The sequence below is a fragment of the Cetorhinus maximus genome, chromosome 5, assembly GCF_964194155.1.
Source record: "Cetorhinus maximus chromosome 5, sCetMax3.hap1.1, whole genome shotgun sequence".
NCBI classification, from domain to species: domain Eukaryota; kingdom Metazoa; phylum Chordata; class Chondrichthyes; order Lamniformes; family Cetorhinidae; genus Cetorhinus; species Cetorhinus maximus.
In genome coordinates this window covers 95597308-95623744 of record NC_135883.1, presented here as the reverse complement: position 1 = coordinate 95623744, position 26437 = coordinate 95597308, and the positions used below count along the sequence as shown (strand labels likewise).

The 26437-nt window shown below is 43.0% G+C and overlaps 2 protein-coding genes across 7 annotated transcripts in view; one reads left to right on the top strand and one right to left on the bottom strand.

The window, feature by feature from the left end:
* The window catches only part of LOC144680809 (histone deacetylase 2), an 83504-nt gene that overhangs the window by 30123 nt on the left and 26944 nt on the right, over positions 1-26437 (top strand). For all 6 annotated transcript variants that reach the window (XM_078542217.1, XM_078542214.1, XM_078542213.1 and 3 more), the window contains 4 exons: positions 7228-7340; positions 7437-7554; positions 12491-12565; positions 12712-12850. In XM_078542217.1, coding sequence (XP_078398343.1) covers positions 7228-7340; positions 7437-7554; positions 12491-12565; positions 12712-12850 — 445 coding nt within the window. The remainder of the gene's footprint in view (positions 1-7227; positions 7341-7436; positions 7555-12490; positions 12566-12711; positions 12851-26437) is intronic.
* On the bottom strand, positions 17806-20402 carry LOC144680414 (uncharacterized). Its single transcript, XM_078541381.1, has 2 exons — positions 20003-20402; positions 17806-19932 (listed from the first exon to the last, which is right to left on the bottom strand). The coding sequence occupies exon 2, from the start codon at positions 18925-18927 to the stop codon at positions 17806-17808; it is 1122 nt and encodes a 373-aa protein (XP_078397507.1). The 5' UTR covers positions 18928-19932; positions 20003-20402.

Genomic DNA, 26437 nt, shown 5'->3' with positions numbered 1-26437 from the left:
GGGAGAAGATTAAATATGAGGGTAAACTAGCCACTAATACAAAAGAAGATTGCAAGAGTTTTTTTTAGATATATAACGGGTAAGAGAGAGGCAAAAGTGGACATTGGGCCGCTGGAAAATGACGCTGGAGAAGTAGTAGTGGGGAACAAAGAAAAAGCGGAGGAACTGAATAGGTACTTTGCGTCAGTCTTCACGGTGGAAGACACGAGTAACATCCCCAAAGTTTAAGAGAGTTGGGGGGCAGAGGTGAGTATGGTGGCCATTACCAAGGAGAAGGTGCTAGGAAAACTGAAAGGTCTGAAGGTGGATAAATCACCTGGGCCAGATGGATTACACCCCAGAGTTCTGAAGGAGATAGCTGAAGAGATAGTGGAGGCGTTAGTGGTGATTTTTCTGGAATCACTGGAGTCAGGGAGGGTCCCAGTGGACTGGAAAATCGCTAATGTAGCCCCCTTGTTTAAGAGGGGAGTGAGGCAAAAGACGGGAAATTACAGGCCGATTAGCCTGACCTCGGTCGTTGGTAGGATTTTAGAGTCCATTATTAAGGATGAGATTTCAGAATACTTGGAAGTGCATGATAAAATAGGGCCAAGTCAGCATGGTTTCATCAAGGGGAGGTCATGCTTGACAAATCTGTTAGAATTTTTTGAGGAGGTAACGAGTAGTTAGACAAAGGAGAGCCAATGGATGTTATCTACTTGGAATTCCAGAAGGCCTTTGACAAGGTGCCGCATAGGAGGCTGCTCAGTACGATAAGAGCCCATGGTGTTAGAGGCAAGGTACTAGCATGGATAGAAGATTGGCTGTCTGGCAGGAGGCAGAGAGTGGGGATAAGGGGGTCCTTCTCAGGATGGCGGCCGGTGACTAGTGGAGTTCCGCAGGGGTCAGTGTTGGGACCACAACTTTTCACTTTATACATTAATGATCTAGATGAAGGAACTGAGGGCATCCTGGCTAAGTTTGCAGATGATACATAGATAGGTGGAGGGACAGGTAGTATTGAGGAGGCGGGGAGGCTGCAGAAGGATTTGGACAGGTTAGGAGAATGGGCAAAGAAGTGGCAGATGGAATACAACGTGGGGAAGTGTGAGGTCATGACTTTGGTAGGAAGAATAGAGGCATAGACTATTTTCTAAATGGGGAGAGAATTCAGAAATCTGGAGTGCAAAAGGACTTGGGAGTCCTAGTCCAGGATTCTCTTAAGGTTAAGTTGCAGGTTGAGTCAGTAGTTAGGAAGGCAAATGCAATGTTGGCATTTATTTTGAGAGAACTAGAATATAAAAGCAGGGATGTGCTGCTGAGGCTTTATAAGGCTCTGGTGAGACCACATTTAGAATATTGTGAGCAATTTTGGGCCCCGTATCTCAGGAAGGATGTTCTGGCCCTGGAGAGGGTCCAGAGGAGTTTCACGAGAATGATCCCAGGAATGAAAGGCTTAACATATGAGGAATGTTTGAGGACTCTGGGTCTATACTCGATGGAGTTTAGAAGGATGAGGGGGGATCTGATTGAAACTTACAGAATACTGAAAGGCCTGGATAGAGTGGATGTGGGGAAGATGTTTCCATTAGTAGGAGAGACTAGGACCTGAGGGCACAGCCTCAGAGTAAAGGGAAGATCTTTTAGAACAGAGGTGAGGAGAAACTTCTTTAGCCAGAGAGTGGTGAATCTATGGAATTCATTGCCACAGAAGGCTGTGGAGGCCAAGTCATTGAGTGTATTTATGACCGAGATAGATAGGTTCTTGGTTGGTATGGGGATCAAAGGTTACGGGGAGAAGGCGGTAGAATGGGGTTGAGAAACTTATCAGCCATGATTGAATGGTGGAGCAGACTTGATGGGCCGAAGAGTCTAATTTCTGCTCTTATGTCTTATGGTCTTATGGAACAGTTTCTCCCTATCTACTCTGACCTGGCCCCTCATGATTTTTATTTTTATTCATTCATGGGATGTGGGCATCGCTGGCTAGGCAAGCACCCACCATCCATCCCCAATTGCCCTTGAGAAGGTGGCGGTGGTTAATAATTTTGCTTTAGCTCTTAACACCTGCTACTATATGTGAATAAATGTTTTCTTTTAAAAAATGAATTCTAGAACTGAAATAATTTACAACAGCCTGCTTCTGATAATTCAAAAATTTTTGTACTTAAAGACTTAAATTATCTAATAATTGGCAATTTGATAGGCAAAATGCCTTATTTTACAATTGCTTTTCATATACACTATGGGCAGAATTTTCTGCCTGTCAGGCGGGCGGGCCCGACCCAATCTCTGGCGGGCGGGGAGCCGATCCCCGCCAGCGAAGTGGGCCGCACCGTCATTTTACGTGGGTGGGCCAATTAAGGCCCGCCCAGCGTGACGTACGGTTGGAAGCGCTGTGCAGGCCAGGTGGGGATTCCCTAAAAGCGAGAGTGCGCTCTTTCGCACATGCGCACGAAAGAGCACACATCTCCCTGAGGCTAAGTGCAGCCTCAGGAGATCGCTTCCACTTTGAAAAATATTAAAAATAGAAAAAAAAAATTCCCTAACATGTCCCCCTCATGTAACAATGTCACATGAGATGAGACATGTTCATAATTTACAGAATATATTTATTAAAATGTTTAAAACCCTGCATGAAACCTCATCCCGCCTGTGGATGAGGTTTCATGTTTTCTCTATTTGCCGTTAGGGCTCCTGGCCTGCCCGCCAACCTTAAGGTTGGATGGGCAGGTCCTTTAATTGTTTAAATGATCCTGTCAATGGCCTCAATTGGCCATTGACAGGTCGGCGGGCCCACAGCTGATTTTGCTGCGCCCTCGCCTTCCTGAAAATTTAAATGGGGTGGGATGACGTCGGGGGTTCCGCCTGACATCCCACGTCAATTTACAAGTTGGCGACCAGGCCCCGCCCCCTCCTCGCCAACACCAAAATTCTGCCCTATGGCTGGGGCGGGTAAAGACAGACTCGCCTGTTCCTCCTGGTCCATAGTTGATAGAAAGGTATTTACATATTCTAACCAATTGCCCTTACCTCCATTCAGCTGCTAGGTTTCCCAAGATTCAGGAAATCCGGCCAGCCAGTATTAAAGTTGGAATATAGATAAGACTGCACGACTAAAATTTTATTTAAAATATTTAAATTATAACTGCAAATGGGCAGGTTCCAGGCTGCTTGGTTTCAGATTTGAAATTTTAACTTCCCGCCTGACTCAAACTCATCCATTTTGGTGGGGACGTGGTGGTGTTGGGAGGGGGGTTGCTTCCGATTTTGCAAAAGTACTTGAATCATCATGTAGGAAAGCAAGAGGCTTGTGCTAATAATTGAAGGATAATTTGAATTAATTGGCTTGAACTAAGCAAGAGAGTACTGTTAAGTTGGATTCTAACATTATGTAGAGGAAGCTAAGTAGCATTGTCTACATGTACCCATTTGCTTCTGAATTCCAAGTATGCTGTTGTTCGTTGACTTCCAATTGAAGTTACATGTGACTCCCACCCCAGTTAGAGCATACTTTCTCCCCGCACTCTCCCAGACCCCTTACCTGAATGCAAACAATAATTAATATGAATGCAAATAATAATAATTAATAATTGTTTTAATTTTTTTTTGAAAATTGAAAACTGCACTGAGTTCTGCCTATATTAAATTGTTTAGGCTTGACAATAAAGGTACTGTAATATTGTTGGAATTGTTACTTTTATGCCAGTAATACATTTTATTTCTCTGTCATCTCTACTTTTTACAATCAGTTACACTTTTGCACTGCAATTAAATGATTTTAACAGATACAACATTTGTTAGTTTTAGTTACAGTACAAGTTAAGTAAGAAAATTCAATCTCTTTAAAAAAAAACGCTCCTCCTCATAAATATACACACTGCTATGGATGACTGTTTGTTTATAATAGGATTTGAAAGTCCCAGTGTCCACATTTTCCCTCATCTATAAATATAAACAATAGTAAAGGCTTACGGAAACCTTGTCAGCCTTGGTAGTATGTAGAAATAAAAGCTATTTGCCTAATTATTCTTGTGACTGCTCTTTTCTTGAATAAACCAGAGTGTAGATTTCCAAGTCTTTTGGGCTTCAGAGTCACAAAGAACTGCTTCATTTTGAATAACTAGTTCCTTGTAGATGCCTTTCTGATATTTAATAATCTGTTGTTGGATACTGTTTAGAAGCTAACACTACTTCTCCTTTGTTCACTGCATTGTTACGCATGTTGAAGTGTACGATTACAATTCTAAGAAAATACTTTTAAATATTTAATTTCTGGTGGAGTATGGTGAGAATACAAAGTATGCTGCTTAATAATGATTGTTTTCTTCCCCCCACTGGATAAATATTTACAATATTTTATAATTTATCATACTGAGAAGAATTTTAAAGAAGTATTTTTATATTCCTACCACTAGCCCTTTAATATAGTAAGCTACGATATGAGCCTATTTCTGTCCTTAAAGAACTCAGTATATTGAATTACCATATAAATTTTGGAAGCAATAACAGCATGCAATTTTATAGTGCATCTAATATAGAGAAATGCTTCAACGGAAGAAAAGAATGAACAGTAAGTCCAAGGATTACATTAGATAGGCATAATAGATGACTAGAAACAAGCTCTTGGGTAAATGAGCTGCTAGCATCAAATTATTTTGACCGAGTGATAAATGTAGGGGAGATAAACATAATTTAAGTTTACCTGGACAAATTAAACAGTGTAACTAGTTGCAGTACATGGATTTTAATGTAGTATATGTAAAACATGTTGAAGTCATAGGCGCATGATGACAGGATGTGTGTGAGCAGTTTAGATATGATTGTTAATCATTGAAAGTTTCTGGTCATTGTGGAACTTGACAGCTCATATAATTAAATACGGAAACAATTAGAAGCCAGAATAAATTATTCTAATTATGCATGTATTATATTTATAGCCCAGTTGTGTAATGGTTTAGTTACCGTGCCTTCAGAAGGTTGTTGATGAGATAGGGAAGCATGCTGAGGATGATTATAAATTGAAACCCGAAAAGCTGAACTTGCTTTCAGTGAAGGAAAGATGATAGAGGGAACACGTTTTTAAAAAGTTATGATAAAATGTAAATCTAAACAGATTATTTAATCTAGTATATAGCTGCATAACTAGGTGATGCAAATATAAAGCAAGTAAGCTTCAAGCAAGGCTTGAGTTTAGTGAGAATTTTTCTCGCATGTAGTTTAGAATAGGCTTCCAGAAAAGTTAATTACTGTTGCATTGATTAACACAACTAAAGTGGGTGGATATAATTAGAAATTGTAAACATATGTATGGGAAGATATGATTGAATGTTATTGGAATATGAATGCTCACGAGCTGCAGAGAATGAATGAGGCAATGTTGGGTGTGGATAAAATGAAGTTTGAGTTATTATTAGAGGGATTAGGGAGAAACTTTACAGAACCGTGCCTCAGAGTTAGATAGAATCCGAGATGACCAGATTCTGGGTGAAATTTTCTGAGAGCTTAAGCACCATTGTATCCTTTCCTACAGCCAGTTGAGATCAATGGATGGTAAATTTCAGATACTGCCACTACAGTTTTTGGTCTGCAACGCCCCACAGTGGGATGGTGCTCTCAGATATATTTTCCCAATATATTGTGCTTCGCAAGGGCTTTAATGAATTGAGTGACCTTTTACCATTTCACAGTTTTTTCCATAGTAGAAATAACTTTTTTTGAAAGTTGAGCACACAGAGGATAAAGTTGATTAATTATTAGCACTGTCTATTTACCAGCCAAGAATTTTCATCCTCCATATATTATTTATGTGTTGCGTGGATAGTAGAAAGTCTAGTGCAGAATATCATGAAGTGATATGAAGTGATGAGTGATTAGTCAGGGATGAATAACGATTGTCTTGTTTTGTCCCATTTGTTACTAAAACATTTCAAAGTAATTGTGCTGCTACCAATTGGTGAGGAATTACATTATTTCTACTTCAGGATGATTTGGCAGTGAAAAAACTGCTCAATCTCATATGCATAATTCTTTGAAGCTGTAAATATGACCTTTAACAATGGCAACATGCTAATCTCACTCATTCACGGTTGGTGTAGTTACATTTGTGCTTCTATAAATCTGATTAAAATTACCCTTGATATTTGGGCAAGATCTACACTGGCCAGAAATATTGAAAACACATTCCTGACTTTTGCAGGCAAATAGAAAAGTCAGTTTGTCTGTAATCAGAGCTACAATGGTGGACCTGGCCCAAGTGCTGCTGGCAGGACTTATTGAGCTTTGATCTCAGTGGTACAGCCCTTTCAGTTGAAAAACCTATACACCTTAAGGGTATCACTGCTTCTAAAAGAAAGAACATTCAGTAGTTTGTGTAAAGTTTGAAGGGAATTCAAATTCAAAATAGCTTTGGCTAATTGCCCTTCACGTTTTAATCAAATTAACCTTAAGGATTCAGAAAAAGTTTCCTCAGAGCTTTGACCTTGGATCAGCTAAATTAGAAAGAATCTGTAATAGTGTGGATTATTTGGCAGCCCACTTAGGAGTGGGTTGGGCAAGTAGAAAGAACTTTTTCTCTTTACATACTTGTATGTATAAAGCAGTTAAAGACTGAGCAGTACAAGTTTCCTTTTCTTCCCCTCAGCAGATTTTGTTAATCAGCATAAAGGATACTATGCTAAGCAAAATTTAAGGTATAATATTGTTGACAAAGTAATTTTTTTTGGTTGTTAAACCAGTCTTTTCAATTAAGATATGGCATCAGTATTGTCCTCTGCAAATGCTGATCAGTAGATTTTGTTTGAAATAAAAGTTGAACTATTTGGTCATTCATTGTGACCTCCTCTGACTTAGTAATCAAAGTTATAGTTTATAAAATGGAATGGAAACCTCATTATGTAATTATTAAACTCGTCTTTTTTTTCACCTAATGTATGGAACAGTATAATAGTTTGTTTTGTACGTTTTTGGTATTGTCAAATGTTCCCATAGGTTCCTTTTTCCACTTTGTGATTGAGTTTTATGCAGTGTCACATGTGTTATTTGCTATTGGTATTTTGGTATCATTTTTAATAATTTCTGAATTGTGTACTTTGTTACTGATTTTTGCATTATTTAGTTGTTGGGACTCAATTGATGAATAGCCAGATATCATGTTTACCTAAAGTCTGTAGGCTGAGTTTTAAAAATACTGGCATAAATGCAGTTTTCCTTCTTGATTAATTAGCAGTTCATTTTTACTTTTACTAGGTGACATAGGTAACTACTATTATGGGCAGGGGCACCCTATGAAACCACACCGAATCCGTATGACCCATAACCTGTTGCTGAATTATGGCTTGTACAGAAAGATGGAAATCTATGTAAGTTGGTACTTGTATTTTCTAAACCTAATTAGTTGGGAGATGAAGAAGAACTGACAGTAACTGACAAGCTTATTCTTGTTATTTTTCCATTAGCGGCCACACAAGGCCACAACTGAGGAGATGACAAAATACCACAGTGATGACTACATCAAATTTCTGCGCTCAATTCGACCAGATAACATGTCAGAGTACAGCAAACAGATGCAGAGATGTAAGAATGCAATTTAAATTGTGTTGTATAATGCAATCATATAGGACCAAAAATTCAGGATTTATGAACCCTCCATAGATAGGTAATCCCAACTGAAGTGTTCATGATTACCTTTAGGAAATTGTACATGTCATCCAGTATTTAATATAATGCAATCTCACAGTTTAAACTTTGTCCCATCACTCCTGTGTTGGAATATATCTCACACTGTGATTATAGCCCTTATATCTCTCATTCTTTTTCTTTTTCTTTCTTTCCTCCTTTCTTTCGTTTTCTCTCTCCCTCTCTCTCTCTCTGTCTTGCAGTTGTAGATCTGAAATCATTGTGTAACTTAATTCTGTTTCTCATTGGTAAGAAAAGACCATAAATAATATTTTTCCTCTGATTCCGTAAGGATGCATGTGATTTTAAGCCCACCAATTTGTTGACATTTTAGTTCAAGCGCAATGTGTTGTTGATATCAATTATTTAATCAATTGGGACCAACTGCAACCAGTATAATTGGTATATTTAATGAGAGTTTAAGATGGGATACTACACACTCGTTATACAGCAAAAACATATGATCTTATTGTCTTATCAAGGTTCCCCTTAATTCAAAATGTCCAACAGTACATTGAGTTCTTGCCATAAGCTACTAGAGCCTTGGCACATACCATCTGCCCTTGATCAACCAGGCCTTCCTTATTTCACTCTAAGCTGTTTCCCATGACTAGTTTTATAACTCCCTTTCATCTAATCTCTAGCCTTCAAACAAACTTTCAGGGGTTTCATGGTTTGTATTGACCTGTTGTCATTTATTTATGCTCAGAGCTGTTCATAAGGCCTGGTTAATAAACTGTTGACTCATCTAAACCCTTAACAGACTGTTCAACTATAGGGTTGTTGACTAAAGTAACATATTCTACTTGCACACATTCACTAATTTTCACAGTTCAGCAAGCATCTTATTTAAGCAAGTTTAACTGAAAGTTCTGGCGCAGCTTTGAAATATGGCTGGAAGGCCAGTGTGGATCAGATTGGTGCCAACAGCATGAGCTTTGATCCCTGTTCTACGTGAGGTGGAGTTGACACCTGCCTGCTTGCCCTACCCATGATGGAGATTGTGGGGGGACCTGCCATTGGATAGAGAGCTGAAGAAGAAGACTCAGTTGTTTTCCTGCTATTGCAAGGCACCATCTAACCATGGCCTCTTTTTGGGTTAGATACAGTTGAGAATAATTATTCCACTAGCTGTTTCTAAAGAAATTAAGCCTCAAGTAGTTTCCAGTAAAACAGAACTTGCAGCACTAAACCTATTCCTTTTAAGCATCTTGTTAATTTCTAAAAGAATAAAAATATCATTCCAGTGCCCCAAAGAGATTGGGCGGAGTAAAATAAATTTTTCTCAAAATTGCCTGGAAAGAAGCTTTCGCAGTGGATTAATTCAACAAGTGTAACAGTCAGAAGGAGCCTTGATTTAATATCTCACCTGGAGCGGTGCCTCAATATTGCAATGACATGTAATAAATTACATAGTATTTGCAGCACAGAAACAGACCCATCAGGTCCATGCCTCTGGTTATGCTCCGCAGGGCCCTTCTCCCACATTACACCTAATATATTATTCAAATATATCCTCATGTGTTTATCTAGTTTTGCCTTAACTGCACCCATACCAGTTGCCTCAATTCAACTTGCTACTACAAGGAATAGCACATGGACCCTCATTATGCTGTAATCACTCACCGGATAAAGAAGCTTCTCCTGAATTCCATATTGGATATCTTATATTCATGGCTCTTATTTTTGGTCTCCCCTGCAAGTGGAAACATCTTGTCTAAGGCCAGGATCTTTAGGTCGGCGAGCAGTGGTGGGGGGGGGCGGGGGGGTGGGGGCTGCTCACCGACATGTAAAATGACACGGGATGACGTTGGGTGGAACTCCTGATGTCACCCCGCGTCATTTCAGTTTTCAGGTCAGCGGGGGCGCGGCCGAATCAGCTGTGTGCCCACTGACTTGTCAATGGCCTATTAAGGCTATTTGAAAAGTAATTGAAATAATTAATGGACCTGCCCGTCCAACCTCAAGGTTGGCGGGCAGGCTGGGAGCCCTGGCGGGCTTCAGAAAAAGCATGAAACCTCATCCGCGGGCGGGATGAGGTTTCATGAGGGTTTTTTAAAATTTAATAAATGTTTGATTAAAAGTGATGGACATGCCCCAACTCGTGACAGTGTCACATATGGGGACATGTCAGGGAAATTTTATTTGTGTGCCTTGACCATTTTTAAATTTGGCACCGATCTCCCTGAGGCAGCACTTAGCCTCAGGGAGATGAATGCACTCTTGCACGAAAGAGCTCACTCTTGGCTGAGGGGAACCCCCCCCTCTGCCCGCACAGGGAGCGCATAGCGCTTCCTGGTGGACATCACGCTGGGCGGGCCTTAATTGGCCCACCCACATAAAATGGCAGCATGCCCCCCCCCGATTGGGGGCGCCGATCGGAGGCGTGCCTGCCCGCACCCATTCCTGCACTTTCCCCCACCGACGGGGGGAAAATTCTTCCCCAAGTCTACCCTATCAAACTTGTTCATAATCTTGAACACCTCTACCTGGTTTTCCTGCAGTCTTTTCTTTTCTAGAGGAAAATGTAGGAACAAAATAAGCCATATAGCCGTCCAGCCTGTTCCACTGCCATTCAATGAGATCATGCCTGATCCGCGACCTAACTCCTTATACCTGCCTTTGACCCATATCTCTTCATATCTTTAATTAACCAAAATCTATCTATGAGATTTAAAATTAAAAATTGACTGAACATCAATTGTCATTTGTGGAAAACAAAACTTCTACCACACTTTGTGTATAGAAGTCTTTTTGAACTTTACTCATGAAAGGTTTCGCTCTAATTATTAGGGCGGAATCGCCCCCGCACACCGACGCATAAAATGACGCGTGCTGACATTGGGCGTGCAACCCGACGTCACTGCGCTCCATTGCAATCTTCAGTTTGGCGGGCATGCACCGGAGTCGGCTGCATGCCTGTCACACTGTCAAAGGCCTATTAAGGCCATTTATCAGCTAATTGAGACACTTGTCAGGGCTGCCTGTCCAACCTTAAGGTTGGCGGGCAGGTGAAGAGCGCAGGCGGCCGTTGCATTTTTCATGGAACCTCATCCATGGGTGGGACGAAGTTTTATGTAACTTTAATAAAATTAAAATTCATAGACATGTTCCAGCTCATGTGACACTGTCACATGAGGGGACTTGTCTGAATAATTTTTTTTCCCATTTTTCACAATCAAATTAATCTCCCTGAGGCAGCTCCGTGCTTCAGAGAAATTTCTGTGCTCCTTTGCAGAAGGAGAAGGCTCCTTAGACCCCGACCTAAAATGGCGGCACGCAACCAATCGCAGGCGGCGATCGGCTGCGCGCTTGCCCGCGCCCGCTCCCACTCAGCCCGCCCGGCGGGGAGAAAATTCTCCCCCTTAAGGTATTCCCTTAGTGTCAGACCCCGAACCAGCAGAAATAGTTGTTCTCTACCTACCCTCTTTCCCCCCCTTAATATCTTGAAAACCTCTATCACATTACTCCTTAACCTTCTAAATTCCAGGGAATACAACCCTAGTTTGTGTAATTTCTCCTTGTAAATTCACCCTTAGGGTTCAGGTATATATAATTCAGGTAAATTATGCTGCACTTCCTCCAAGGCCAATACATCTTCCTAAGGTGTGGTGCCCATAACTGCTCACAGCACTCCGAAATGTGGCCTGATGACCAGAGCTTTGTCTAGCTGTAGCATAACTTATACCTCCTTGAATTCTAGTCCCCTAGATGCAAAGGCCAAAATCCGTTAGCGTTTTTGATTACTTTCAGCACTTGCTCATTACATTTTAATGTTGTGGGTACATGGATCTAACCCACCCCTCACCAATTTTCTTTGGAGCTGCACTGTTTCTAGCTTTCCACCATTTTAAAGGATTCTGTTCTAATCTTTTCAAGTTCATTGTGGATGATACCACATTTTCCTACAGTGAAATCCATTTGCTTAGTCTATTAATATTGTTCTTTAATTTTATGTTTCCTTTTACACTGTTTACAATGCTGCCTCTTTTGTGTCATAATTTCACTGTGTCACTCCATCCTACCATCTAAGTTGTTAATATTTTGAATAGTTGAGGCATCAACACAAACCCTTGCAGACTGCACTAGTTACATCCTGCCAATTAGAGTATCTGCCCATTATCCCTACTCTTTGCTGTTCAGCCAATTTCTTAATCAGGTGAATAACTTTCCTTCAATTCCATAAAATTTAACTTTAGTTTAATGGTCTGTTTTGAGTGACTTTATCAAGTGCCTTCTGAAAGTTCAAGGCATTCGTTCCCCTGTCCAATACTTTAGTCACCTCTTCAAGAAGTTCAGTCAGGTTCATCGAGCATTCTGATCAACTGAATATTTTCAAGGAGTTCAGTCACTCTATCCTTAATTATTGACTCTGGTAATACCCTGACAGCAGATGCTAGGCTAACTGGCCTGTAACTGTCTGGGTTCCTTTCTTCATCTTTTTTAAATAGGATGTGATATGTGCAAGTTTCTAATCTAAAAGAAAGGTGCCCAAATCAAGAGAACTTGGAAGATTACAGTTATCAGTCTAGATTATGTGCTCATGTCCCAAAATGTGATTTAAACCTTCAACCTGGTTTTTCAGCTGAATCATTGCTGTTCTGACACTGGTGTTAGTAGTAGAAGCAATATGAACTGAAGATTTGAACATCCCCATACATAATTAAGGCTTATCGGTTTAAAAACAGTCTACTGTATTCATATTGATATTCTGAGTAAACCCAGTGACAGGCACTGTCTGTTTCAAAAATCAATCTAGTATATTAATCCTTAATTTTAACACTTGCTGAGATTGCACGCAAGATTTTTAAAATTTGTTTTTTTATTTCTACAGTTAATGTTGGAGAAGATTGTCCTGTATTTGATGGAATGTTTGAATTTTGTCAATTATCAACAGGAGGCTCAGTGGGTGAGTTTTTGTAAAATTTCTGGGTTTGCACTTTTACAAGCTGTTTAATTGACATCACATCCTTATGTGATTCATTGAAATTTTTATTGCAAGTAAAATTTCTACTGAGCAAGTCAAAAGAATTTTAATTTTCTTCTTCTACATAGCTGCAGCAGTAAAACTCAATAGACAGCAGACTGATATTGCAGTCAACTGGGCTGGAGGTCTTCATCATGCCAAGAAATCTGAAGCATCAGGTTTTTGTTATGTCAATGATATCGTTCTCGCCATTCTTGAATTGCTGAAGTAAGTAAAGCAGTTACTGTCTTTTTGAGGGAAATAACTGACTTTGTTTGGCTTATTCTGGAGAGCTGCATTGTTGTCCCACTGTAGAAATAATCAGAACTTCCTATGAAGTAAAATTACTTAAGGGAGAATTAAGTCTAAATTGACAGGATCTAAAATTTTCCAAAGTTTTCCAAAGACGGTATCTGTACATATTTTGTACTTTTAAAATTGCTAGGAACAGGCATAAAATTATATAGAAATACAACATTAAACAGGGTCTGGTTAGTTCAGTTGGCTAGATAGCTAGCATGTGGTTCAGAATAACGCCAGCAGCATGGGTTCCGTTCCTGTTCCAACTGAGGTAGACGTGGGACCTAAACAAAAAACTACTGCGGATGCTGGAAATCCAAAACAAAAACAGAATTACCTGGAAAAACTCAGCAGGTCTGGCAGCATCGGTGGAGAAGAAAAGAGTCGACGTTTCGAGACCACATGACCCTTCAACAGAACTGAGTATAGTTAGGAGAGGGGTGAAATGTAAGCTGGTTTAAGGTGGGGGGCAGGGGGAGAGAAGTTGAGGGTGGGGTGGTTGTAGGGACAAGCAAGCAGTGATAGGAGCAGATAATCAAAAGATGTCACAGACAAAAGGATCAAAGAGATGTTGAAGGTGGTGATATTATCTAAGAAAATGTGCTAATTAAGAATGGATGGCAGGACACTCAAGGTACAGCTCTAGTGGGGTTGGGGTGGAAAGACTGACAAGGTATTAGTTGTAGATTTAAAAATAATGGAAATAGGTGGGAAAAGAAAAATCTATATAAATTATTGAAAAAAACAAAAGGGAGGGGAAAGAAACGGGGTGGGGATGGGGGGAGTGAGTTTAAGATCTAAAGTTGTTGAATTCAATATTCAGCCCGGAAGGCTGTAAAGTGCCTAGTTGGAAGATGAGGTGCTGTTCCTCCAGTTTGCGTTGGGCTTCACTGGAACAACGCAGCAAGCCAAGGACAGACATGTGGGCAAGAGAGCAGGGTGGAGTGTTAAAATGGCAAGCGACAGGGAGGTTTGGGTCTTTCTTGCGGACAGACCGCAGGTGTTCTGCAAAGCGGTCGCCCAGTTTGCATTTGGTCTCTCCAATGTAGAGGAGACCGCATTGGGAGCAACGAATGCAGTAGACTAAGTTAGGGGAAATGCAAGTGAAATGCTGCTTCACTTGAAAGGAGTGTTTGGGCCCTTGGACGGTGAGGAGAGAGGAAGTGAAGGGGCAGGTGTTGCATCTTCTGCGTGGGCATGGGGAGGTGCCATAGGTGGGGGTTGAGGAGTAGGGGGTGATGGAGGAGTGGACCAGGGTGTCCCGGAGGGAACGATCCCTACAGAATGCCGCCGGGGGGGTGAAGGGAAGATGTGTTTGGTGGTGGCATCATGCTGGAGTTGGCAGAAATGGCGGAGGATGATCCTTTGAATGCAGAGGCTGGTGGGGTGATAAGTGAGGACAAGGGGGACCCTATCATGTTTCTGGGAGGGAGGAGAAGGCGTGAGGGCGGATGCGCGGGAGATGGGCCGGACACGGTTGAGGGCCCTGTCAACGACCGTGGGTGGAAAACCTCGGTTAAGGAAGAAGGAGGACATGTCAGAGGAACTGTTTTTGAAGGTAGCATCATCAGAACAGATGCGACGCAGGCGAAGGAACTGAGAGAATGGAATGGAGTCCTTACAGGAAGCGGGGTGTGAGGAGCTGTAGTCGAGGTAGCTGTGGGAGTCGGTACGCTTGTAATGGATATTGGTGGACAGTCTATCATCAAAATTGAGACAGAGAGGTCAAGGAAGGGAAGAGAAGTGTCAGAGATGGGCCATGTGAAAATGATGGAGGGGTGCAGATTGGAAGCAAAATTAATAAATTTTTCCAGGTCCCGACGAGAGCATGAAGCAGCACCGAAGTAATCATCGATGTACCGGAGAAAGAGTTGTGGGAGGGGGCCGGAGTAGGACTGGAACAAGGAATGTTCCACATACCCCATAAAGAGACAGGCATAGCTGGGGCCCATGCGGGTACCCATAGCCACACCTTTAATTTGGAGGAAGTGAGAGGAGTTAAAGGAGAAATTGTTCAGTGTGAGAACAAGTTCAGCCAGACGGAGGAGAGTAGTGGTGGATGGGGATTGTTGGGGCCTCTGTTCAAGGAAGAAGCTAAGGGCCCTCAGACCATCCTGGTGGGGGATGGAGGTGTAGAGGGATTGGACATCCATGGTGAAGAGGAAGCGGTTGGGGCCAGGGAACTGGAAATTGTTGATGTGACGTAAGGTGTCAGAGGAATCACGGATATAGGTGGGAAGGGACTGGACAAGGGGAGAGAGAAGGGAGTCATGATAACGAGAAATGAGTTCCGTGGGGCAGGAACAGGCTGACATGATCGGTCTGCCGCGACAGTTCTGTTTGTGGATTTTGGGTAGGAGGTAGAAGTGGGCCATCCGAGGTTGGGCCACTGTGAGGTTGGAAGCTGTGGGAGGAAGATCTCCAGAGGAGATGAGGTCAGTGACAGTCCTGGAAACAATGGCTTGATGTTCCGTGGTGGGGTCATGGTCCAGGGAGAGGTAGGAGGAAGTGTCTGCGAGTTGACGCTCAGCCTCCACGAGGTAGAGGTCAGTGCGCCAGACAACAACAGCACCACCCTTGTCAGCGGGTTTGATGACAATGTTGGGGTTGGACCTGAGAGAACGGAGTGCAATAAGTTCAGAGAGAGACAGATTAGAATGGGTGAGAGGAGCAGAGAAATTGAGCATTTCACTTGCATTTCCCCTAACTTAGTCTACTGCATTCGTTGCTCCCAATTCGGTCTCCTCTACATTGGAGAGACCAAACGCAAACTGGGCGACCGCTTTGCAGAACACCTGCGGTCTGTCCGCAAGAAAGACCCAAACCTCCCTGTCGCTTGCCATTTTAACACTCCACCCTGCTCTCTTGCCCACATGTCTGTCCTTGGCTTGCTGCGTTGTTCCAGTGAAGCCCAACGCAAACTGGAGGAACAGCACCTCATCTTCCAACTAGGCACTTTACAGCTTTCCGGGCTGAATATTGAATTCAACAACTTTAGATCTTAAACTCCCTCCCCCCATCCCCACCCCGTTTCTTTCCCCTCCCTTTTGTTTTTTTCAATAATTTATATAGATTTTTCTTTTCCCACCTATTTCCATTATTTTTAAATCTACAACTAATACCTTGTCAGTCTTTCCACCCCAACCCCACTAGAGCTGTACCTTGAGTGTCCTGCCATCCATTCTTAATTAGCACATTTTCTTAGATAATATCACCACCTTCAACATCTCTTTGATTCTTTTGTCTGTGACATCTTTTGATTATCTGCTCCTATCACTGCTTGCTTGTCCCTACAACCACCCCACCCTCAACTTCTCTCCCCCTGCCCCCCACCTTAAACCAGCTTATATTTCACCCCTCTCCTAACTATACTCAGTTCTGTTGAAGGGTCATGTGGTCTCGAAACGTCGACTCTTTTCTTCTCCACCGATGCTGCCAGACCTGCTGAGTTTTTCCAGGTAATTCTGTTTTAGACTTGGGACCTGTCTCCTTGCCCTACCCCTGAGAGTGCAAGAAATGGCAAACCACCACGAATTAAAAACTGCAAAGATAACAGCTCAGGATGAAGCATCAGCAGACAATGAGCCAAGGACATGCTTTTGGGCAGAGTACACATGACGTAACATACCGACATTAAAACCGTCACATGGCCCACCCAACCTTTGCTATTGTTTATCCTTCACGCATTCCATGGGCCCACCTTGCTTCCATATCCCTACCTTATCAGTATCCTTTTGCAGCTTCCTTTGGTTTTCACAATTATTTACTGTACCTTCTATTTCAGTATTCAATGCAAGTTTGAATACCATTCTAACTAGCCTTACATTTGAATTATTGATACAGACAATGAACAGAATCAGTCCCAAACAGTACTGTGGAACATTGCTACCCACTTCTAACCACTCTTGAGAACTGCCTGCAAGTTTTAGTCTCCCTTCTAACCAGTTTTTAATTCGGTTAGATCCTTTTGCTCGAATTCCACGCCACTTAATCTTTTTCAATATTCCCCTGTGTAATAACTTTGTCAAAGGCTTTCTGACAGTTCTTGGTCACCACATCACTACATTTTTCCATTCCCCATATCCTCCTTAAGAGAGCTTTTATTTTTGTCAAATATGATCTTCTTTTCTGATGTCCATGTTGGTTGCTTCTGTTACTTCCTCTTCATTAGGTATTTGACAATTTCATTTTTAGTGATTCCAAAATTTTACCTACCCCAAATAATTGCAATTACTGCATTTACTCTAATTAGTTCTTTCTCCTTTTTTGAAAATAGGTATTACATTGCCCATCCTCTTTTTTTTTATTATTTGTCCTTGAGATGTGAGCATTGCAGGCATGGCCAACATTTACTGCCCGTACGTACTTGCCCTTAAGCAGGTGACGGTGTGCTGTCTTCTTAAATCACTGCTGCCCATGTGGTATTCATGCACCCACAGTGCTTTTTGGGAGTGAGTTCCAGAATTTTGACCCAGCAACAGTGAAGGAATAGCGATGTAATTCCAAGTCAGAATGGGCCGTGACTTGGAGGGGGGACTTGCAGGTTGTGGTGTTCCAATGCGTCTGCTGCCCTTGTTCTCTAGGTGGTAGAGGTTGCATGTTTGGAAGGTGTTTTCGAAGGAGGTTTGGCAAGTTGTTGCAGTGTATATTGTTGATGGTACCGACTGTTACCACTATATGTTAGTGGCACATAGGAACATAGGAATTAGGAGCAGGAGTGGGCCATTTGGCCCCTCAAGCCTGCTTCACCATTCAATAAGATCATGGCTGATCTGATTGTGGCCTCAACTTCACATTCCACCTACTCCTAATAACATTTGATTCCCTTGTTAGTCAAGAATCTACCTACCTTTGTCTTAAAAATATTCAATAACACTACCTCCTCAACCTTCTGAGAGAAAATTTCTTCTCATCTCCATCTTGGAGAACTTGGAAGAGGAGTGCGAGAGGAGTTGAAGAGAAGTGCGAGAGGAGTCGGGAGTTGAAGAGAAGCACGAGAGGAGCCGAGAGTCGAAGAGAAGCGCGAGAGGAGCCGGGAGTCGAAGAGAAGCTCGAGAGGAGCCGGGAGTCGAAGAGAAGCGCGAGAGGAGCCGGGAGTCGAAGAGCAGCGCGAGAGGAGCCGGGAGCCGAAGAGCAGCGCGAGAGGAGCCGGGAGCCGAAGAGCAGCGCGAGAGGAGCCGGGAGCCGAAGAGAAGCGCGAGAGGAGCCGGGAGCCGAAGAGAAGCGCGAGAGGAGCCGGGAGCCGAAGAGAAGCGCGAGAGGAGCCGGGAGCCGAAGAGAAGCGCGAGAGGAGCCGGGAGCCGAAGAGAAGCGCGAGAGGAGCCGGGAGCCGAAGAGAAGCGCGAGAGGAGCCGGGAGCCGAAGAGAAGCGCGAGAGGAGCCGGGAGCCGAAGAGAAGCGCGAGAGGAGCCGGGAGCCGAAGAGAAGCGCGAGAGGAGCCGGGAGCCGAAGAGAAGCGCGAGAGGAGCCGGGAGCCGATAAGGAGCGCGAGAGGAGCCGGGAGCCGAAAAGGAGCGCGAGAGGAGCCGGGAGCCGAAAAGGAGCGCGAGAGGTGTCGGGAGCCGAAGAGGAGCGCGAGAGGTGTCGGGAGCCGAAGAGGAGCGCGAGAGGTGTCGGGAGCCGAAGAGGAGCGCGAGAGGTGTCGGGAGCCGAAGAGGAGCGCGAGAGGTGTCGGGAGCCGAAGAGGAGCGCGAGAGGTGTCGGGAGCCGAAGAGAAGCGCGAGAGGAGCCGGGAGCCGAAGAGAAGCGCGAGAGTGTCGGGAGTTGATAAGGAGCGCGAGAGGTGTCGGGAGCCGATAAGGAGCGCGAGAGGTGTCGGGAGCCGATAAGGAGCGCGAGAGGTGTCGGGAGCCGATAAGGAGCACGAGAGGTGTCGGGAGTCGAAAAGCAGATCGAGAGGAGTCGGGAGTTGATGAGAAGCGCAAAAGGAGTCGGGAGGTGAAGAGAAGCTGGGAGAACAGGGGGTGACTGAGGGAGTTCGGTGAGGTGGGAACAAGGTGATCCATTGAGTATCATAAGTACGGCCGGGTAAGCATTTACTACTTTTATTGCTTATAGTTTTTAAGGTCTTATTTTGTGGTTCATCGCTCGTAAGGGCTATATTCTGTAACAACGAGTAGCAGAGAAGAAGGGCCCGAGAGTAATTGATATTATTTGATATTAAGTATCTTCAAAAAGGTTTAATTTAATTTAAAGAGGTAAGTCATGGCAAGAGAGCTCAAAGCTGTGGTGTGCTCCTCCTGCTCTATGTGGGCAGCCGGGAACATTTCCAGTGCCCGAGGCCAGCATGTGTGCAGGAAGTGTCTGCAGCTGCAGCTCCTGGAAGCTTGGATTTCGGAGCTGGAGCGGCGGCTGGGGACGCTGTGGAGCATCCACGAGGCGGAGAGTATCGTGGATAGCACGAATAGAGAAGTAGTCACACCGCAGGCTAAGAGTCCACAGGCAGGAAGGGAATGGGTGACCACCAGGCAGAGCAAGAGGACTAGACAGGCAGTTCAGGAATCTCCTGTGGCTATTCCCCTGCAAAACAGATATACCGCTTTGGATACTGTTGAGGGGAATGGCCTCTCAGGGGAAAGCAGCAACAGCCAAATTGGTTGCACCGTGGTTGGCTCTGCTGCACAGGGGAGGAGTAAAAATGTGTGGGAATGCAATAGTTATAGGGAATTCAATTATAAGGGGCCGCAAACGAGACTCCAGGATGGTATGTTGCTTCCCTGGTGCTAGGGTCAAGGATGTCTCAGAGCGGCTACAGGACATTCTGAAGGAAGAGGGTGAACAGCCAGTGGTCGTGGTACACATTGGTACAAACAACGTACATAGGTAAAAAAAGGGATGAGGTCCCAAAAGCAGAATATAGGGAGTTAGGAAGTAAGTTGAAAAGTAGGACCTCAAAGCTAGTGATCTCAGGATTACTACCAGTGCCACATGCTAGCCAGGGTAGAAATAGCAGGATATATTGGATGAATACGTAGCTGAAGAGTTGGTGTGAGGGGGAGGGTTTCAGATTCCTGGGACATTGGGACCGGTTCTGGAGGAGGTGGGACCAGTACACAGTGGACGGTTACACCTGGGCAGGACCGGGACTGATGTCCTAGGGGGAACATTTGCTAGAGTGGTTGGGGAGGGTTTAAACTAAAATGGCACGGGGATGGGAACCTATGCAAGGAGTCAGAGGAAGCGGAATCAAGGACAAGAACAGAAGACAGAAAGGGGAATAAGAAAAGTGATAGGCAGAGAAATCAAGGGCAAGAATCAAACAGGGCCTCAGTGAAAAATAGTGGGAACGGGACAAGTAATGTTAAAAAGACAAGCCTTAAGGCTTTGTGCCTTAACGCGAGGAGCATTTAGAATAAAGTGGATGAATTAACCGCGCAAATAGATGTAAACAGGTGTGATATAGTCGGGATTATGGAGACATGGCTGCGGGTTGACCAGGGATGGGAACTGAACATCCAGTGGTATTCGGTATTTAGGAAGGACAGACAAAAATGAAAAGGCGATGGAGTTGCATTGCCGGTTAAAGAGGAAATTAACGCAATAGTGAGGAAAGATATTAGATCCGACTATGTGGAATCTATGGGTAGACCTGAGAAACACCAAGGGGCAAAAAACGTTAGTGGGGGTTGTATATAGACCCCCAAACTGTAGTGGTGATGTTGGGAATGGCATTAAACAGGAAATTAGAGACGCTTGCAATCAAGGACCATGTGTAATTATGGGTGACTTTAATATGCATATAGATTGGGCAAATCAAATTAGTAACAGTACTGTAGAGGAGGAATTCCTGGAGTGTATATGGGATGGTTTTATGGGCCAATAGGTTGAGGAACCAGCTAGAGAACAGGCCATCCTAGACTGGGTATTGTGTAATGAGAAAGGAATAATTGGCAATCTAGTTGTGCGAGGTCCCTTGGGGATGAGTGACCATAATATGATAGAATTCTTCATCAAGATGGAGAGTGACGTAGTTGATTCTGAGACTAGGGTCCTGAATCTTAGTAAAGGAAGCTACGATGGTATGAGGCACGAGTTGGCTATGATGGATTGGGAAACGTTACTAAAAGGGATGACGGTGGATAGGCAATGGCAAACATTCAAAGAGTGCATGGGTGAACTGCAACAATTGTCTATTCCTGTCTGGTGCAAAAGTAAAACAGGAAAGGTGGCCAAACCATGGCTTACAAGAGAAATTAGAGATAGTATTAGATCCAAGGAAGAGGCATACAAATTGGACAGAAAAAAACAACAGACCTGTGGAATGGGAGAAGCTTAGAATTCAGCAAAGGAAGACCAAGGGATTGATTAAGAAGGGGAAAATAGAGTGCGAGAGTAAGCTTGCAGGGAACATAAAAACTGACTGTGAAAGTTTCTATAGGTATGTGAAGAGAAAAAGATTGGTGAAGACAAATGTAGGTCCCTTACAGTCAGAAACAGGGGAATTTATAATGGGGAACAAAGAAATGGCTGACCAACTGAATACATACTTTGGTTCTGTCTTCACAAAGGAGGACACAAATAACATACCAGAAATGTTGGGGAACACAGGGTTTAGTGAGATGGAGGAACTGAAAGAAATCAATATTAGTAGGGAAATGATGTTGGGGAAATTGATGGGATTGAAGGCCGATACATCCCCAGGGCCTGATAATCTACATCCCGGAGTACTTAAGGAAGTGGCCCGAGAAATAGTGGATGCATTGGTGGTCATCTTCCGAGATTCTGTAGACTCTGGAACAGTTCCTACAGATTGGAGGGCAGCTAATGTAACCCCACTCATTAAAAAGGGAGGTAGAGAGAAAACGGAATTATAGACCAGTCAGCCTGAAGTTGGTAGTGGGGAAAATTCTAGAGTCCATTATAAAAGAGTTAATAGCTGAGCACGTGGAAAACAGTGGCAGAATTGGACAGAGTCAACATGGATTTATGAAAGGGGAATCATGCTTGACAAATCTACTGGAATTTTTTCGAGGATGTAACTAGTAGAGTTGATGAGGGGGAGCCAGTGGATGTGGTTTATTTGGACTTTCAGAAGGTTTTCGACAAAGTCCCACATATGAGATTGGCATGTAAAATTAAAGCGCATGGGATTGGGGGTAGTGTATTGAGATGGATAGAAAAATGGTTTGCAGACAGGAAACAAAGAGTAAACGGGTCTTTTTCCAAATGGCAGGCAGTGACTAGTGCTGGGACCCCAGTTATTCACAATATATATTAAAGAGAACTAAATGTCTCCAAATTTGCAGATTACACAAAGTTGGGTGGGAGGGTGAGCTGTGAGGAGGATGCAGAGATGCTTCAGTGTGATTTAGACAAGCTGAGTGAGTGGGCAAATGCATGGCAGATGCAGTATAATGTGGATAAATGTGAGGTTATCCACTTTGGTAGCAAAAAGAAGAAGGCAGATTATTATCTGAATCACTGAAGGTAAGCATGCAGGTGCAGCAGGCAGTAAAGAAGGCAAATGTTTGTTGGCCATCATAGTGAGAGGATTCGAGTACAGGAGCAGGGATGTCTTGCTGCAATTATTCAGGGCCTTGGTGAGACCACACCTGGAATATTGTGTGCAGTTTTGGCCTCCTTATCTGAGGAAGGATATACTAGATGGAGTGCAGCGAAGGTTTACCGGATTGATTCCTGGAATGGCAGGACTGACATATGAGGAGAGATTGAGTCGGTTAGGATTACATTTGCTGGAGTTCAGAAGAATGAGGGGGGATCTCATAGAAACCTATAAAATTCTAACAGGACTAGACAGGGTAGATGCAGGAAGGATGGTCCCGTTGGTGGGGGAGTCCAGAACCAGGGGTCACAATCTGAGGATACAGGGTAGACCATTTAGGACTGAGATGAGGAGAAATTTCTTCACTCAGAGAGTGATGAGCCTGTGGAATTTGTTACCACAGAAAGTAGTTGAGGCCAAAACATTGTATGTTTTCAAGAAGGAGATAGGTATAGCTCTTGGGGCAAAAGGGATCAAAGGATATGGGAAGAAAGTGGGAGTAGGCTATTGAGTTGGATGATCAGCCATGATCATAATGAATAGTGGAGCAGGCTTGAAGGGCCGAATTGCCTACTCCAGCTCCTAGTTTCTATGTTTCTGTGTTTGAGTGGGAGACCCCGTATTTTTAAATTGTGTCCTCTAACTCTAGTCTCAAGGGGAAACATCCTTTCAGCATCCACCCTGTCAAGTCCCTTCAGAATCTTATATGTTTCAATAAGATCACCTCTCATTCTTCTAAACTCCAGTAGATAAAGGCCCAGCCCCCAACTTTTCCTCATAAGATAAGACCCCAATCCCAGGTATCAGTCGAGTGACCCTTCTCTGAACTGCTGCTTACGCATTCATATCCTTTCTTAAATAAGGAGACCAAAACTGCTATTTTCCAATCTGATGGGACCTTTCCAGAATCTAGAGAATTTTGGAAAATTAAATCCAATGCACCTACTATCTCAGCAGCCACTTATTTTAAGACTCTAGGATGAAGTCCATCAGGACCTGGGGACTTGTCAGCTTTTAGTTCTAATAATTTTCTGGTGATTGTAATTGTTTTAAGCTTCTCCCTCACTTTCACCTCCTGATTCACAGTTATTTCTGGGATGTGATTTATATCCTCTACAGTGAAGACAGGTGCAAAATATCTGTTCAGTTCATCCGCCATTTCCTTATTTCCCATTATTAATTCTCCAGAATCACTCTCTAATGGACCAACATTCACTTTATTTCTCCTTTTCCTTGTTAAATACCTATGGAACTCTTACTATGTGTTTTTATATTTCTAGCCAGCTTGCTCTCATACTCTAATTTCTCCCTCCTTAATAATCTTTTAGTCATTCTTTGCTGTTCCTTATATTCTGTTCAGTCTTCTGACCTGCCATTCATCTTTGTGGGATTATACGCTTTTTGTTTCAATTTGATACTATCTTTAACTTCCTTAGCTAGCCAGTTAGTTAGTGGTGGAGGGAATAAATGTTTAAAGTGGTGGATGGGGTGCTAATCAAGCAAGCTCCTTCGCCTTGGATGCTGTTGAGCTTCTTGAGTGCTGTTGGATCTGCACTCATCCAGGCAAGTGGAGAGTATTCCATCATATGCCTGACTTGTGCCTTGTAGATGGTGGGAAGGCTCTGGGGAGTAAGTATATGAGTTACTTGTATCGGAATTCCCAGCCTCTGACCTGCCTTTTTGATCACTGTATTTAAATGGCTGATCCAGTTCAGTTTTTGGTCAATGGTAAGCCCAGGATGTTGATAGTGTGGGATTTAACAATGGTAATTTCTTTGAATGTCAAGGGCAGATGGCTAGATTCTCTCTTCTTGGAGATGGTGCTGTCTGCCACTTGTGTGGCATGAGCGTTGCTTGCTACTTATCACACGTCCACGCATCGTGCCTTTTTCAACTAAAACTTGGGGGCCAGCAATTCCCTGGTTCATTCCCCTGACAATGCCTTGACCAATCAAAGTCGACCTGCCTGGTTTGAATTTAAACAAAAACTTGGCAGTTAACTGTTCCCTGGTGCATTCTCCATGGTAACGCCTCTACTAATCAGATTCCACTTGCCAACCAATCAGCACTCTCTTCTCATGCAGTATAAGTTGTTGTTCTCTTTACAATTGGTATTCTTGTGAATCTGTCCTGATGAGTGCATGAAAAGCTTTGACAGCATGTCTCTTTTTCTCAGCAATGCTCAAGTCCTGTACTACCAAACGGCAATATGTTTATAAGGTTGTTATGTTTGAAACTGTGCCTTTAATTTAAGGTAAAATGAAGGGGGTCATGTGACCTGTTCTGAAGTCTGCCTGACAGTAAGTCTGGGTGGTCAGAGATTAAAGGGGGCAAGGTATTTATAGATAATGGCAGTAGCCTGTATGCTAATGATGGACCGACTGAGAGTCTCCAAAGCCCCAAGCAAATGTTAAGAATGTGCAGTTGTAAACAGTTATGTTTAAAACTGAACATTTAGCTCCAAGATGAAAGAGGGTTGGGGCCTCAAGGATAGCTAATCAGCATTTCTACCTGGATACAAGTTCCATGTGATTCACGTTGCCATGGAGGTGGGCTTTGAGAGGGAAAAGGTCTAAGATATCCTTAAAAACTCAAACAAGGTTAGTCTGCCAGGATCCAGAAGAGGGAAAGCAGCTAGATGCAATAAGACATTAAGATTCACCACAAAAAAGTGCAGGTGGGAGCTCACATGCGAGTGAAAGACCAAATTCATAAATTCATGAGGAGTTAAAATAAGGCTGGAAGACTTGTCTAGCTTGCGCAAGAGGAAGAATCCCTGGGGGAAAACCTCACTGTAAAAGACAGTTCTGAGATTAAAAGTTCCTAAACTGAGAAAGGAAAGGAACAGAAGTAAACCCTCAGGTGCTAAGAATCACCTTAGACTGGTTCCAGGAGAATTAAATGTCTACTTAAAAGACAGTGAAAAGTATATCTGCGAAGTGTGTTTTTGGTTGTGCAAAAAGTAAAAGGGGAATGTTCTCTTCTGTGGTTTAAAGTGTAAGTCGCTTACAAAGATAGTGCTTAGTAAAAGTGCTTTTTAGCCTTTTGTTACAGTAAAAGTCATCAAATGTGAAATCTCATCATGTCAGCCTTTCCGCTAGTAGCTAGAAATTCATATTTTTTGAAAAGTTAACGATCTCTACAGAGATCCTAACAACAGGTTTGATACAACTGAGTGGATTGTTAGGGCATTTCAGTGGGCAGTTGAGTCAACCACATTTCTGTTGGTCTGAAGTCACATGTAGGCCAGCAGATTTTCTTCCCTGAAGGGCATCTGTGAACCAAAAGGGTTTTTGTGACAATCCTGTAGTTTCATGATCATTATCAGTGGCATTTCATTAGATCGCTTACTTGACTGTAAATTCTCCTAGCTTCTGTGTTGGGATTTAAACTCATGTCTCTGGAGCATTAGTCTCGGCTTCTGGATTACTAGTCTAGTAACATCATTATGCCACCATTCCCTTAACATAACCTCTAGGCCTCTACCCATAATCCCACTTCCTCCAGTCTCCCTCTGGTCCCAGCCCTTGTTGCTCATTTATCTTAAATAATATCTCCAGTACTTGTCATGCCAATATCCCTCTTCTCACTTTTAACCAGTTCATGATTTACCTCCACCCCACTACCCTTTTTCTTTGTGAATATTGAAGCAAAGTATTTGTGGATATCCTTGCCAATTTCTGTTTATCTTCTCTCAGATCTGAACCCTTATTTAACAATTCTCTTTACACTGATGCATTTGTATATGTTACTGTTCTTTTTAATATTGTGAGATTCTGTTTTCATATTCCCTCTTTACTCTCCTTATCCTTCAGTTAACTTTTTTCTTTATTTTTTCGTATTCACTCATTTTTATATCTATAGATCCCATAGGCCCTCTTCAATTTTAGTTTGTTTCTAACCTCTTTATTTATTCACAGCATCCTGAAACTTGAAGCCGTCTCCTTTTTTTAATGGTATGTATTTATTCTGCAGCTTTTCAGTCTGTATAAAACTGTCCTATTGGTAATCAA

Bases quoted from the DNA above. Each gene is read 5' to 3' on its own strand.
- LOC144680414 (XM_078541381.1), bottom strand. From the start codon at position 18,927: ATGGATCACCTTGTTCCCACCTCACCGAACTCCCTCAGTCACCCCCTG.